The sequence below is a fragment of the Aplysia californica genome, unplaced genomic scaffold (assembly GCF_000002075.1).
Source record: "Aplysia californica isolate F4 #8 unplaced genomic scaffold, AplCal3.0 scaffold01452, whole genome shotgun sequence".
NCBI lineage: Eukaryota > Metazoa > Mollusca > Gastropoda > Aplysiida > Aplysiidae > Aplysia > Aplysia californica.
Window position 1 is genome coordinate 26,135 of NW_004798722.1, and position 15,072 is coordinate 41,206.

Below are 15,072 nucleotides of genomic sequence, written 5' to 3' on the forward strand. Positions count from 1 at the left end.
ATATATATATATATCTCCACAAAAATAACAAAGAAACATGGGAATTAACCCAAATCCCGTCATTTCCACCCATATTCAGTATGCAAACAGACAACGAAGACAAAAAGAAACAAATTGATAATTAATCTATGTCAAGACTGATAAACATGTGTGCAAGGATGGATTGTTCTATGGATTGCTTGGTAAATGAAATGAATGGTTTTCAGAGATATGTCTATGTGATGTTGGCCTGTAGATCAATAGTAGTAAAAAAAACAACCCAAAACCTTTCTTAAAAATTTTTTTTTTTATACTAAAATTCATTCTTCTGATACGAACACATACCTAGTAAAAAAACAAAACAACAAAAAGTATTAACTCCTCGCCGACAAAACAACATGACAAGCTGAAAGAAGAATTTGAATAAAAAAAGTGATAACAACTTTGTGGACAAATTTATTTTAAAATTTTGAAACTGCTTCTGCTAACTTCATCTATACACATCATTATTAACTCCCCGCCCATCTCCCAACCACTCTTCTTATCACTAGGTGGCACCAGCTGTTCTGGAAGACCTCTTGGTTAGTCACCCTCTTGTGGCTGATGCAGCAGTGATTGGCATACCTGATGAGCGAGCAGGGGAGGTACCAATGGCATTTGTGGTCAAAAAGGAAGGAGTGGACCTCTCTGAACAGCAGATTGAAGACTATGTGAAAGGTGAGTTGTTTTTCTTTGTTATTTAGGGTTTATAACATCCTGAGCAATGGCATTGACCCCTTCATGAAGCAGGTCAGACAGTGTTGTTTTTGAGCTGTTTAACAAGGCTGTGCAAGAATAGTAATTAAAGGGTTAAGATTAAGTATCAATTGCTTAGTGTAAGATTTCGGCTATACGCCATTTTGAAGAGTGATATATGAGTCTTGCACTGAGCAGTCGGTATGCTGAACAGTTAAGAACTTACAGATAGTCCTTTGAACCGTGGCCACCTGATCCTTGCAGGACCCACTCATCTGAGTTCCCTTGGGCTGACTGCTAGATTTACACCTACCACCAAACACCTCATGTGCTTTCAGTACGCTCAAAATCAGATGTAGAGTGAAGGTAGAGGGATGGAGTTGTTTGGGGGATATAGAGGATTGCTGCTGCACATAGGGCTACTCCATTACTGCATTGCACATTAAGGCTTCAAGTTCTTTAAAGATAGAATACCATTCATCAACATCTGTGACTACTTGCACGTTAGAGACCAGTATTCACTATCTTGTCTCATCCCTGCTTTCTTTTCTCCCATATTTCTTTTTTTTTTAAACTTTAAAAGTGATGTAAAACATTTCTGTAGAGAGAAAATGTTCTGCTTTTGTCCAGTAGTGAATCATTCAGCTGGGAAAAACAAAAAAAAGAACAAACCGTACTTCTGTACATGTTCTTTGTATTATTCTATGTCCGTGCTTTGTATTTCTCTTCTTATGTGCTACTAAATAGGAATAGATTTTGAAGATCGCCTTTTAAATTTTTTGATTGGCACGTGTAGGCTCTTCACATTCAAATAATATTCTTTCTAAAATTCTTCCCCAGAACATGCGTCTAAGGAAAAATGGCTGCGCGGAGGAGTTGTCTTTGTTGATCAGATTCCGAAAAGTGCCAGTGGGAAAATTCTCAAACGCGTTCTCAAAGAGTCTCTGGGCTGAACATTCTGAAGACAACATGGACACCATCATTGTACTGAGAAGCAGGGGTTTCCAGGATTAGTAGTTATTTTCCAAGCATCTAACAAGTTGAAATATGCTCAAGAAGATTATACGGCACCCCCTCCTCCACCCCAAAAGAAAAAAAAAAAAAGAAAATGCTGTGAATAAAGTTAGTTTAAATGTTTTCGTTTGATTTTAAAAAATAAAGGATGTCTTATTTTGGCTAGGGTAGTGGTCGGTACAATCAATGTTTTTCTTTTTTGATTTCGAAGTCATCAGATGAAGTTTTCAATAAATAAACTGTTCTAGTTCTATACTCTGATGTGCCTATCAAGCCATCAAGTCGCTTACCTATATCTTTATCCTATGCTTTTAACCTTTGGTTATACTTGAGTACCCTAAGTTTTGTGGCATGGGCGAATTATTACAGGGTTTGCAGTTTCACCATTGGAAGCATATCTTTGCTGTTGTTGATGATTTCTTATTGAGTGAAGTATTTCTCGTATCAACCAAAATCATTGATTTCCATGGCATTTATCCTTTAATCTATGTAATTTTGTAGTCAAGTTTGACTGGCACCCTGAAATCATTATAGAAAATAAACTCGCCCATAAAAGTCAAGGAACAACTCGTGTTTTCTCCTGTCAAATTTGAACTTCAATATCTCGCAAACCCGTTAAATTCAGTCAACCAAACTTGGCACATGCACTGACGACTAGACACAGTTCGCCTGTACAGCAAAGTTTCCTGCACCAGCTTCACAGCGACTGCGCAGGGCACTCTGAAACGTAGCCGAAAAGCATGAAAAATGGGCTAAATTTCTCTGCTTCAGCAACATTGGCGTAGGGACTGTTAGCTAAAACTAAGCTTGGCACGTGCTAAACAGATGTCTTAGCTGTGAATATTGCCCACTTTTACAAACCTTTATAAGCCAGCGTTTTTCAGCCATGTTTCATAACAACACGATGGTCCAACGACGCTCGCTGCCTGACGTCGACAGAAGAGGAACCCTTGCCTGGCTTCCAGATCGCTCCATGTTCCCAGTCGTTGCACATAGACTTGGGGGGTCCCCATCAGTCATATAGAGGCTGCAAGAACGATGACGAGCTACCAGAAGGGTCAAGGACAGACCTCGACCAGGGCCACGCCGTTTGACCAACACCAGCATCGACCGGTTCATCGTCAGACAGGCCGTGACGTCATGAACCACCACTATAAACCACATCAGGGACCAACTACAGGTGACAGGAAATGTCCACGAGAGCGAGGAGATGGTAAGGAACCGTATCCGTAGAGCCAGGTTCGCTTCTCGTGTCCCTGCCAGGCCCCCAAGGCACACGCCGCCCCACAAAGCAGCTCGCCGGGTGTGGTCTGCTCGCCATTCACAGTGGACACGACGTCAGTGGTACCATGTAGTCTTCTCGGACGAATCCAGATTCAATTTGCTTCACCCAGACAGGCGAGCCCATGTCTAGAGATGCCGAGGAGAGCTGTTCCACCCTGAGTGTATCCAGCAGGTGGCGCCCTACGGTGGAGGGTCCGTTCTGGTGTGGGGAGGCTTCTCAGCTCACCACAAGACCCCCCTGTACCATATACAGGGCAATTTGACCGCGGCAAGGTACAGAGAGGAAATCCTGTGTCCCTTTGTTGTTCCTCTCCTGCAGCAGATGGGACCCCAGGCTGTACTGCAGGATGACTACGCCACGCCACATCGCACACGCATCTTGGGGAACTTCCTGCAGCAGCGACTGTCACCCTCATGGACTGACCAGCTTGTAGTCCGGATTTGAACCCAATAGAGAACATTTGGGGTCACATTGACCGGTGGATAAGGAACAACCACCCATCTGCACAAAACCTTCAACAACTCTTGGGCTGTCTCGTCCAGGAGTGGAAGAACCTACCGCAACAAGTTCTTCGAAGGCATGTCCAGTCCGTACGTCGACGCTGTACCGAGTGTTTGGTCAAACGGGGTGGCTACACTCACTATTGACAATGTTCATGAAGAACTATGGCTGTTCAGACTTATGAAATCCGACAAGTGTGATTTAAACTCATTTTACATAAACTTCTCGTTGTTATTGAAATCTGAAATTGTACGCACTTAATCTAGAGAGTCAAAAGCATCTTTTTGGAAAAAATGAATATATTCGGTTACACTGTTCTTCAGTTATCTTTCTTTGAATTTTTGTTCCTTGACTTTTTCGTGCGAGTTTATATGAGGGCTTGCATCAGATTAATTTTTTTTTATCTGATGACAATGTTTTTGCTGTTTCCTAGTTTTTCATTTTCCTTTCGAGTTGGAACTTGCATTTGCTACCTCTTTGTTATAGAGTGCTTGGCCATTTATTTTTTCTCCAAGATAGGGAAAGGTTTCCACCCCTTTCAGTTTATTTTCGTTCATATGGAATGTAGTGTTGTTTTTCCTGACAGTGCCAGCTGTTACTCAGGGAATCTCTTCACAAAGATATATATACAAGTGTGTGTGTGTGTGTGTGTGTGTGTGTGTGTGTGTGTGTGTGTGTGTGTGTGTGTGTGTGTGTGTGTGTGTGTGTGTGTGTGTGTGTGTGTGTGTGTGTGTGTGTGTGTGTGTGTGTGTGTGTGTGTGTGTTAGAGAGAGAGACAGAGACAGAGACAGAGACAGAGACAGAGAGAGAGAAAGAGAGGGAGAGAGTTTGTGTGTATGTGTGTATGTGCGTGTGTTTGAGCAAATATATTTTCACAGGTTGAAATAAAATGGGGAAGGATAAGGGGGGGGGGGGGGGATCTGCTCAAATAATGCCCAGAGATGTGCCAACACCTGTGGTTGTGGCAATGTCTTTTCGGCACAATATTGTGGCAGATCACCATACAGCACAATCACACCCTTAGAAAAGTTTAACAGCATTCGCGAAAACATGTAACAAGACAAAAATGTTACTCTTGTTAAGTTTTGGGGTAATGGGAAGATGAAGTACTGACATTGTACCATACTTCAAAATGAAAGAACAGACATTTTGCATTTTGAAAATCTTAAAGAGTATTAAAATACTGTGTAGTACCTTAATAATTTATCATTATTGGTTGTGTTTATCATTTATCATGGAAGATTATTCATGCCTATTAAATACGGATGCAAATTTTGCAAGTATGAGGATGTGCTTGTTTACTTTCTGTGGGTGCAACATTACCCTCGAATATGGACTATCAATAACTGACATTTGTTTGAATGAAATATATATATATATATATATTATATACATGCATATTCAAAGTGATCTAATCTGATGGAAAAAACTAATTTTGAAATCATCTGTCATCTGGTCAAGATGAAATCACTGTGAAAGAATGATTGTACCAGTAGTAGTAGTAGACTAGACATAGAACAAAATAATGTTCTCAATTTCCTGCGTTTAGTATCTACAAAAAGATTCCTGTGCAGTTTCTTGTAATGTAATCTTACCAATTATTGTGGTGTTCATACCTTTAGCTTCAAGTGACATACAGGTAGAATGCTGGATGCCAGCACAGCAATACCATGTTCAAACCTTAACTGAGCACACATTCATTTGTACGTGGATAGATGTGTGAGACTGACTTCGGAGATCTTGAAAAATTGTAAATGATGTACATTTGAATTTGTTTTTAGTGGTCAGCTCTCCTTAGCGGTCACCTGTAGGCTACTAATGGCCACTGTTGCATTCCAAACGGATAAAGGCCTGACATGAAATAAGAGAAGGTGCAAAGGGCCATCCAGTGATGCTCACAGCTGTTTACACCAGATCATCATTATTGTGTTGAACAAAGAGATAATATAATATAAGTTTTGTAATAAACAAAGCGTAAACAGATTTTTGTTGGTTTGCTTGCATCTTTTTTTGTTTGTTTTTGTACGTGTTTTACGGTGCTCGCAACTCCATAAGGTCATATGAGCGCGCGGGACACACTAAACTTCTTCAGTTGGTAGGAAATTTTGAATTTTGCCCGGCCGAAGCCTACTCTTATCGATTTTAAACCACCAAGGGATCTTTAACGTGCGCAACTTGCACACGGGCCCTCCGAGATTTTTCGCCCTAGTCTGAGAAGGCTAGGTGTAGATCTTTCCTACCAGAAGATCAGGGGTGTGGCTGAAAGACAGCAGTAAGAAGAAGTAGCAGTAGAAAGGCTGTAGAAAGAATCAGGAGCCCAGAGGAGGGGGCAAAGGAGATGAGGGAGTGGGGGGCAGAAAGAGGAGACGAAAGCAGACGACAGAACATTGCTAGAGAGCAGGAATGGAGGTGAAAGGAGACAAATTTAGAGAAGAAAATTTTTCGGTCACTACCCGAATTCGAACCGGGACCTTTGAATGAGAGGCCAACACCTTACCCTCTAGGCCACGAGAGCCCCTTGCTTCTTTTTACTGTAATATCATTTATCATCAGATAATATTCGATTTTCTTGCTTTTTGTTCTCCTCCTTTTCGTAAGATTTAGTCTTTGTCAAGAAGTGTAACATAGACCACATGTCCTCCAATTACATTATATTGTCATTCATACAAGAATAATATCACCGGCCAGTTTTTTTTTTTAATCTGTGGAATCAATCGCATGAGCTCGAGAAATATTTTGTCAAAATTCAAATTCTAAATGTTGGAAAAAGCAAGGAAAGTTATACAAAGTAAGTACAATTTTTAAAAGAGTGAAACCGTTTTTTTTTCTCCTTTTTGAAAAATAAAATTGCTTTCTTGGCTTCCCAGCGATATCCTGCTTGTAGAGATTAGCCAGAACCAATGTCTTTGCTGTAATAGTCGTGCTCTTTGTTTTTCTTACAAACACCACGAGTTCATGAATTCTCATGTTGGGGAAGATAATTGTATCGAGAAACTCAGTTCTAGCTTTGGGATGTGTTCTAAAGGGCTTACCAATGTTACCAATGACTGATGGGGGATGAAGCAGCCCATCTCCAAAATTATATTATTGTATTGATTGGGGCAAAACAACAATAGCTTACTTGGATTTACTTGGATCCAGAGCTAGAATCATAGCAGGCGGCACGGCACATGTCCATAGCTGTTCATCTCTCCTTTCCAGCGTCCACCTCAGGGTCTTCCGGCTAATTGTCTCCATGAGGAGCTGGTTTGAGACACGCCTAACCACTCCTCGGAGCAAACTTTTTTTCGCTGTGCCCCGCACACACCTTTCTTTTATTGTGCTGAGTGTGTGGGAGTCTGTCTCCTCTTGGTCGTAAAGGCTCTCCTTGCATCTGGCGATCACCATTGGTGGGTCGAGCATGATTCGGCCACTGGGTGCTGCTTTGCCGGCAAGTTCATGAGCACGCTCATTTCCGTGCACCCCGGCGTGACCAGGGCAGAACACCTATGTAATCCGTAGGAGGTGGCTATTTGCAATGGAAGCGCTCCAGTCACTGTAGAGCCACCCACTCCTGATTTTTTCTAGGGTGCTCATCGAATCTGTGACAAACAGGGCATGTCTATACGCTTCCATACTGATCCATTCCAGCGCCTCTGTTATTGCATTGACCTCCATTACCATGCTCGATGTAGTGCACTCGTAGGCTCCAGACTGTTCTTTAATTATCTTCCCGTCAACTCGAGCACTGAACGCCCACCCAGATTTCTGGCCACGCCTCACTGATCCGTCAGTGAAGACGACAACATTTACCAATCACTGAATTTTACTCAAGGATGGTCACGATTTCCGCATTAGTTGCATTTGCTGGCCACTCGCGACACTCTCGACCTAGCGTAGCTATCACCTTAATGAAGTTGCTCATGTCTTTCTCCGGCCTCATCCAGTCACATCCTCTTCTTATGTCCTCGATTTCACAACACATATCGAGAGTTCGCTCCGCCTGCACCATCCATGAAGATTCTCTTTTTAATCTTGGGCGTACTTGGTTTCCTATTTTCGGATGTAGAGGGTGACGTTCGTCTGCTGTTACTCGAAGGTAGGCCTTGACTTGTGCTAGCTTGTGTCGGTGGGTTAACGTTGGCAGGTCCAGCAGATATCTCATCGCTGATGCTGCTGTGTCACGGGTGCATCCCAGAATAGTTCTCATTTCTTCATTTTGAATGACTTCGAGGCGATGTAGCTGTGTTTTGGATAGGGTGAGCATACCAAGGCCATAGTCCACTACAGACAGTACAACCGCTTGAAGCATGATCATAACGGCGCGTTGGGGCATAGATGCAGCCATCACTCTCAGTGCAACAAGTAGAGAAGAACAGAAGATTAGCAACAATAGCATCAAAATGGAGTCTCCCTGAAATGTAATCTGTGTGTGTAAATGTCTCGCTTAAGAAGCTTCTTCACGCTATATTTTTTGGGGGAATCACTGTTAATCTTCAGAAAACTTATTTGTTCTTGGATCATTTTTTTGTGAGGAAGCAATCACTGTTTTCATGGGGTTTTTTTGGTTGGGGAGAGGGGGGGGGGGCGGGGATAGATGTGAAATGAAAGGAAGAGGAAGTGAATGATGCACGTCATACAAGGAGTTTCTGTTCTCCTGTACTTGCCACATTGCTACCTCCCCCCCTCTTTTTTTCCTTCAAAACTGCGCTTCGTGTGCTGGACTTCGATTTGGATAAAACTCTCTCGCTGGTTCGATTCTTCACCAGGAAGTTGTGAACCTTGGGTTGTTTGAGCAGTTTTTCTTCTAGAGGGCGTATCTGGTCGGAGTTTTGATGTGATCTGCTCCGTGTTTTTCCCTCAGTGTTTTTGTGGGGGCACTCTTGTGGTCTAGAGGTATGGTTTCGTCTGTCATTCGATAGGGCCCGGGTTCGAAACCTTACAGAGAGGGAACATTTTGCCTCTAGAAATGTTTTCCTTTCACCTTTCCTGCTCCCTAATCATGTTCTGTTGTCTGTTTTCGTCTCCCGTTTCAACCTCCTCCTCCGGGCTCCCGACTCTTTCTGCTGCCTTTCTACTGCTACTCCTTTGCTCTTTCTTATTGCTGTCTTTCCGCCACACCCCTTATCTTAGGGCATGTAGCCTTCCGGGATAAGGGTGAAAAAGTCTCAGAGGTCCCATTGGCAAGTCGCGCACGTTGAAGATCCCTTGGTAGTCATAAAATCCATAAGAGCAGGCTTTGGCGGCCACCCGGGGAGAATTCAAAATTAATTCCTACCCTTCTGAAAAATGCTTATGTGGCATGCGCGCTCATATGACCTTATGAAGTTGCGAGTGCCGTAACATACTTGTCAAATCAAACAAGCGTTTTTGCTCTCCATGTCGTTCCAGGCGACACATGGCTCGTCTCTCGCCCATATGTAAGCAAGTACAACTTTGATACCCTAGGATGCAAGCTGTTTCGATCATGCCTGTCAGGGCCAAATTGGGAGGACGGAGATGCTCGTTAAAATGCTTCTGCGTGCAACGGCAAAGAGCCTAGTGGTCCCGCTCAACTACCGACTCCGGTCTACCGGTACCCATTAATACTGTGGCTATCTGACACTAAAAAACTTTCTACACTCTAGTTTTGGTATGGGGTGGACATTAATTTAGAGGCCCCTGGCACATTCTGACATGTCTATTTTCAGTGTTGAAAGAGTCGAAAAGCAGAACATGAAGCACTGAGAATTGTAGACTCACCCGTAGAAAACATTGCACAACTCCCATGGTCATGGACCCATCTTTTGTGCCCCGGACTTGACATGAATTAATAAGAAAAATTATTAAAGATTCAAACAACAAGATACTGGTTTGTGGTTTACATATTTTGATCTGTATGAAAATTAAAAGTACTTAATGGACATGTCTGGAACTTCTTGAATCCACTATGAGAGAATACAAACAAGCGCGATACACTTTATAAATGGAATGTCCCTATTTCAAAATTTTAATGATCCACATAGAGATGTAAAAAAGGACAGTAATGGATTCTAAGAACGAAAAAGAAACGGAGGCAATGGTGGTGTTTTTCAGCGGGGAGGGGAGAGAGAGAGAGAGAGAGAGAGAGAGAGAGAGAGAGAGAGAGAGAGAGAGAGAGAGAGAGAGAGAGAGAGAGAGAGAGATGGAGGGTGGCAGAATTAGACAAACAGATGGACAGCCCGACATAGGGAGAGGCTTGTTATAGTGATATGTATCTGATAAATTATATGAACCTGTTGTGATATAAAGCAATAAAGTGTATGATGTTCACAATGCATGAAACAATAATATGATGTACACTACAAGTTCAAGCATAATCAGTGAAAAAAGAAACGTTTCTGTCTGCCTCTCATTCTTCCTATCTCTCCATTTTCTTTCGTCTTTTTTGTGCACTCCTCTCCCACCGCTCGCTTTTGTTCGTTCCTTCTTTCTTTCAGAATTCTTTTCTTTCTTTCTTTCTTTTTTCCTCGCTCTCATTTGTATTTTTTTCTTCTATCTATATTGTTTTCAGAGTTTTTTCTTTCTTTCTTTCTTTCTTTCTTTCTTTCTTTCTTTCTTTCTTTCTTTCTTTCTTTCTTTTTTCTTTAATTTTCTAACTGTCTTCCTTTTTACTTTCTCTCTTTTCAATGACTGAATATTTTTTTTTTCGTTTTAGGAGCAAAATTTCACCTTTCTATCACAAACAAATGAACTGAATTTTAATACAACAGGTATATGTATTTCATAAGAGCTGATCCCTAACTGTCATCATCATCATTGCTTTTCTCACCTTGCACCAGGATATAGGCCACGGACAAACACTTTCCACCTTTCTCTATCCTTGGCTACCCGCTTGATGTTATCCATGTCTTCCCACTTTTCTGTCCATCATTTTCTGCGATTCTTCTCCAGGTCCCCCGTGATCTTCCCCTTGATTTTTTGCCCTTTGGATTCCAATCCAACACATTTTTTTGTATGCAGCTGCCTGACTTCCTGAGAGTATGTCCAATCCATCGCCACCGTCTTCTTCCTAACTAATCTCCCTAACTGTCAACTTGAAAATAATTCTCGTTCTCCTGCCCTACTATCTAAAGACAGTTGAAAAATTAAATTTTGCAGAAAGGAAAAAAAAAATCAACATACAACATTGTTGACAAGTAAAGCCTTGAAAAAACCCAAAGAAAGTTTCAAAGTTGGAAGCAAATTTAAGTACGTTCATGTGAAGGAGCCGTTCAGGAACACAGAAAAAATATTCTCCTCCTCCTCTCCACCCCTCTCTCTCTCTCTGTCTCTCTTTCTCTGTCTCTCTTTCTCTGTCTCTCTTTCTCTGTCTCTCTCACTCACACTCACACACATACACACACACACACACACACACACACACACACACACACACACACACACACACAAACACACACACCGATACACACACGCACGCCCTAAACAGGACAAATTATATATTGAATCTCCGGATTGGATTTCACAAATTGTCACATTATTCGGTTATTGCATAATGAGGGATATGCGAATACATGTATTATTATAGATACTGGGGTAGCTAAAAGATCCTTTGTTCTTTCATGTTAATAATTTTTCCCCTTTGGTACACAAGTCCAGTGTTTGTTGACATCAGGATGCTCAATTCTTTCATAACCACCGGTCATTTGACTTTGTTGGTTCTGAACTTGATTTGCCATGCCATTGTTTGAGGTTCGAATCGAAATAGGATAACAACTGCAGTCGAACTGGGCCCACTAAAACGTTTCGTTTGCGATCTCAACAACCCAACCACCAGACATATACAAATCTTAAATCAAAGTCCCCACCATGAAACTGGTGATGTCACTAAAAGTAGCACCAGCCGGAACGCACAACCCTTGTACGCGGCTTCGCTTTATATCAGAGTCTCCAGCATGAAGCTGGTGACGTCACGAAGAGTGGCACCAGCCGACTGTATCGTCTGCAGTACGGTGGAGAAATGTTGTCTCACCAGCTCCCAGCGCTCTGCGTTGTCCCCAATCTGGAACAAGAGGTCCACCAGGCCGGGGAAACTGCTGCCGGCATACGCGTCGTTGGCGTTCTCCGCGAATATCAGGTGTCTGGGTAATGATGATGATGATGAAGAGATGAAGATGATAATATTAACAATAACATCAACAGTAATTCTGATGACGATAATAACAGAGTGATAATGACGACGATGATGATGATAACAATAATAATAATAATGAAAATAATAGCAACAACATCAATGATGATGATAATGATAAAAATGATGATAATGAAGTCAACCACAATAATCATTATACATGTAGTAACGGTAGAGAGTGCACTATTGATGATGATACAGTTAATAAAACAACAACAACAACAACAACACAACAACAACAACAACAATAACAACAGCAACAACAACAACAACAACAAAAACAACAACAATAATAATAGTTAAAATAAGACAGGTAATAATAAGAAGAATAATAAAAAGCAACAGCAGCAGCAGTATCTTCCCACTATCAACCTTATCGTCATCCTCACCCTTCATTCTAGTAATTTCTTCTTCTCCTCATCCTTCATCACCTCATCCTCCACCACCACCTCCTCCACCTCCTTCAAGGGACGAAGGTTGACTTGTTTGACAGGGTAATCAAAGTGAGACAAAGAGCCAGACATAGTTAGGCTACACATGAAAAGCTTTCCCACAATGCCACAATGGGAAACAAACCCTGAATTCATTCTGTATGTTGACACCCCCCCCCCCCAAAAAACAAAAAAAAAATTAATAAAATAATCGAGAAAATATCTCATTAATAAATTTTCTGTTTTGGGAAAAATAGGATTATAACTTTTAAACATGAGGTGGGAATAATGGCCTCAAGATTTTTGAACTGTAAAAGCAGCTAAAGATGTGAATACATAAAAAGAAGTCTAAGAAGTAGAGACGATAAAACTACAAATACATGTATTATCAATTTGGTTTCAAGTCTGGCTTTCTTGATCTAGCCTTTCGCGGCAAAGAGTCAATGCAACCAATCCATGACCTAATTAAAGGGCGGTAAAACGTCGAGGAAAAAAACCATAAGCACTTACAGCAGTCATGACAGTCGTGAGGGAGACTTTACCGATTTAATTTTTAGCGTACATAAACCGTGCTTGTGACTGCTTATGAGAGTGGGCCACAAGGGGTGAACAGGGTATTTATGTGGAAATGAAATAGTTTCGAGTGTTATGCACACTGCTCATTGGTGATTTCCTGAACATCTATTACTATTTAACTTCATAAGGCCATTTTGTATAATGGTCTGTGGGTTGATTTGACTGCGACGATATTCCCCAAAATAAGGAAGGGAAGCAGTGATTATATGATTATGTAGGCGTTTCGAACCTGCCTCCTCCTCCTCCTCCTCCTCCGGCTTCTGCTTCTGGCCCCCCTCCTTCTCATCATCATCATGACATCACTTTCATCTTATTATTTTTATTTGTGAACGCATTGCCAGGCTCACTGCGTGACTAATTTTCTCATGGAAATTTTTTATACATCAATATACTTATAATATACATAATGCTATGTTTTACGTACACACGTGTCCATAAAATGGAAATGCACAGCATAAATGCTTATTATTATTATTATTATTATTATTATTATTATTATTATTATTATCATCATCATCATGATCATTGTCACCCCAATAACAACAACAAAGACAGTAACAAAGGATGACGACCAAAGTCGTGATGGCGGAAAGACAAGAGAACAATGCATTTTGGTTACACTTACTTTTTCAATGGCCTTGTGGGAAGACCATCGGGAACGAGAAAAGCCTTCTCCAGCAAGAGCATCTGGTCATTCACTACTCGTAAGGCAAAAGGACTGGGGATTTGGAAAAGAAGAAAGATGTAACTGTGTTTCAAGGTTGTTAGGTTTTTGTTTTGTTTTGTGGTAAAGCTGAATGCCCCTCTAGAAATACAGTCGATGTCTTTGGTATAAAATAAAGGTTATGCTCTTCCCAGCTACAAACAAGAGATGTGAGTTCCGTTTACCAGTACGGAAGTTTTGTTTTCGGGTTTTATAAGTCTTTCTACCGGAGAACTGACGCCCCAAGTTGGTCCTAATAGGCAGGGTTGAAGTAGCCCTCCTCATAAATTGTGTCACGGCGCGGTGGAATCAGGCGCTCGTCAGTTTTTGGCCATGTGAAGTTATTCGTACCATCTTAAAGGTTGTTCATTTGTCTATCTTTTGATGAAAAAAATGTCCTTCTATCTTGAATACAAATCGAGACATTTGCAATTAAACAAGTTGGGGTCGCCTAATTTCAGAGGTAAAATTAGTGAGAAAATAGCCGCCAAATATTAGTTATTTCCCTAGCTTAAGAGTCCGTGGTAACTGAACATGTACACTTTTTGTGCTTTTAATCAACATTTTTCAGAAAAATCCACGCAGAAATGAGTTCTTTAATGGGCATGAAAGGTGTTGAGCCAAAAGACAAAAATTTGATAAAAGTTCATAAACCTGCGGAGACATGCAAGTTTCTACACTTTGATTATTTTGACGAGAGCCTGATTCCACCACGCTGCCACACAATTATCTAAATTATGTAGGTGGAGGCATAACATTTTCCAATTCCGCATTACATTTATCTGTTACAGTGCAGGTTATTTAACAAAAACAAACGGTGACTTGTTCGCTCATCGAGCACGTTTGAAATATTTGAGATAGAACAAAGACAACAAATAACTAGTCGCAGCGTTAGGAGAGTTTAACAACCTCGCATAATTTATAGGTTTATTTATTTATTCGTTTGTTCGTTCGCTTGTTTGAGCAAAAAGAAGCATATCGACACAATTTGGACCATTACGTGCACGCTATGTTCTATCTCAACACCTGCAGCCATAGTTTAATGCATCTGTCTATTTATTGCTTGATTTCTTCTTTCCGAAAATGTATCAATTATAAATCTACAATAATTGTTATAAAGAGAGACTTATCATGTTTTCTTGTACAAATTTTTCCTTGGAGAGAAGAGGATAATATACATTTATGTCCATGTGCACAACTGACACATTTTTACATCCACTCACTGGGATTTGTCAAGAGATTTCAGCCTTGTCTCAAAATCATCGACGTCTTTCGAAAAGTTTGCGATCACTTTCTCTAATAAATCTGGGGAAACAAAAAAGAATAGTTAGCAATAAAAATTGGCAGTAAGATTGTCCTAATACCCCCATCACGCCACCCCCTCTCTCCCACAAAATACAACAAAAAAAACCCAACAACAACAACCCAACAAAAAACAAGAACCCCAAAACAAAAACAAAACAAAACAAAACAAAAAACCCAAGCAAGCCAGCAACAAGCCAACCAACCAACAAAAACAAAACAACCAGTGTCAAACAAAAAACCCAACAAAAACACCCCCCCCCCAAAAAAAAAAAACACAACCCCCAAACAAGCAAACAGATGAACACCCAACCTTTTATGGGTTGTTCTTATAATGCCGTCCTTTCTTGGCTCGTAGCAATTTGTCCACCAGAAATAGTGCACCAGGTAGGAGCTCTCTAGCCTGTAAAAACTTTGT

General features: G+C 41.0%; 2 protein-coding genes across 2 annotated transcripts in view; one reads left to right on the forward strand and one right to left on the reverse strand.

The window, feature by feature from the left end:
• LOC101851624 (probable 4-coumarate--CoA ligase 5) overlaps positions 1–1,799 on the forward strand; it is a gene marked incomplete in the record, with an annotated part of 23,122 nt that extends 21,323 nt beyond the window's left edge. The window contains 2 exon segments of the mRNA XM_013090743.2: positions 531–696; positions 1,555–1,799. Of these exon segments, the coding sequence (XP_012946197.1) occupies positions 531–696; positions 1,555–1,667 (279 nt within the window).
• An 8,345-nt stretch (positions 1,800–10,144) lies between these two features.
• LOC101852076 (putative N-acetylated-alpha-linked acidic dipeptidase) overlaps positions 10,145–15,072 on the reverse strand; it is a gene marked incomplete at its 5' end in the record, with an annotated part of 28,285 nt that continues 23,357 nt past the window's right edge. The window contains 3 exon segments of the mRNA XM_013090742.2: positions 10,145–11,592; positions 13,275–13,367; positions 14,576–14,657. Coding sequence (XP_012946196.1) covers positions 11,388–11,592; positions 13,275–13,367; positions 14,576–14,657 — 380 coding nt within the window.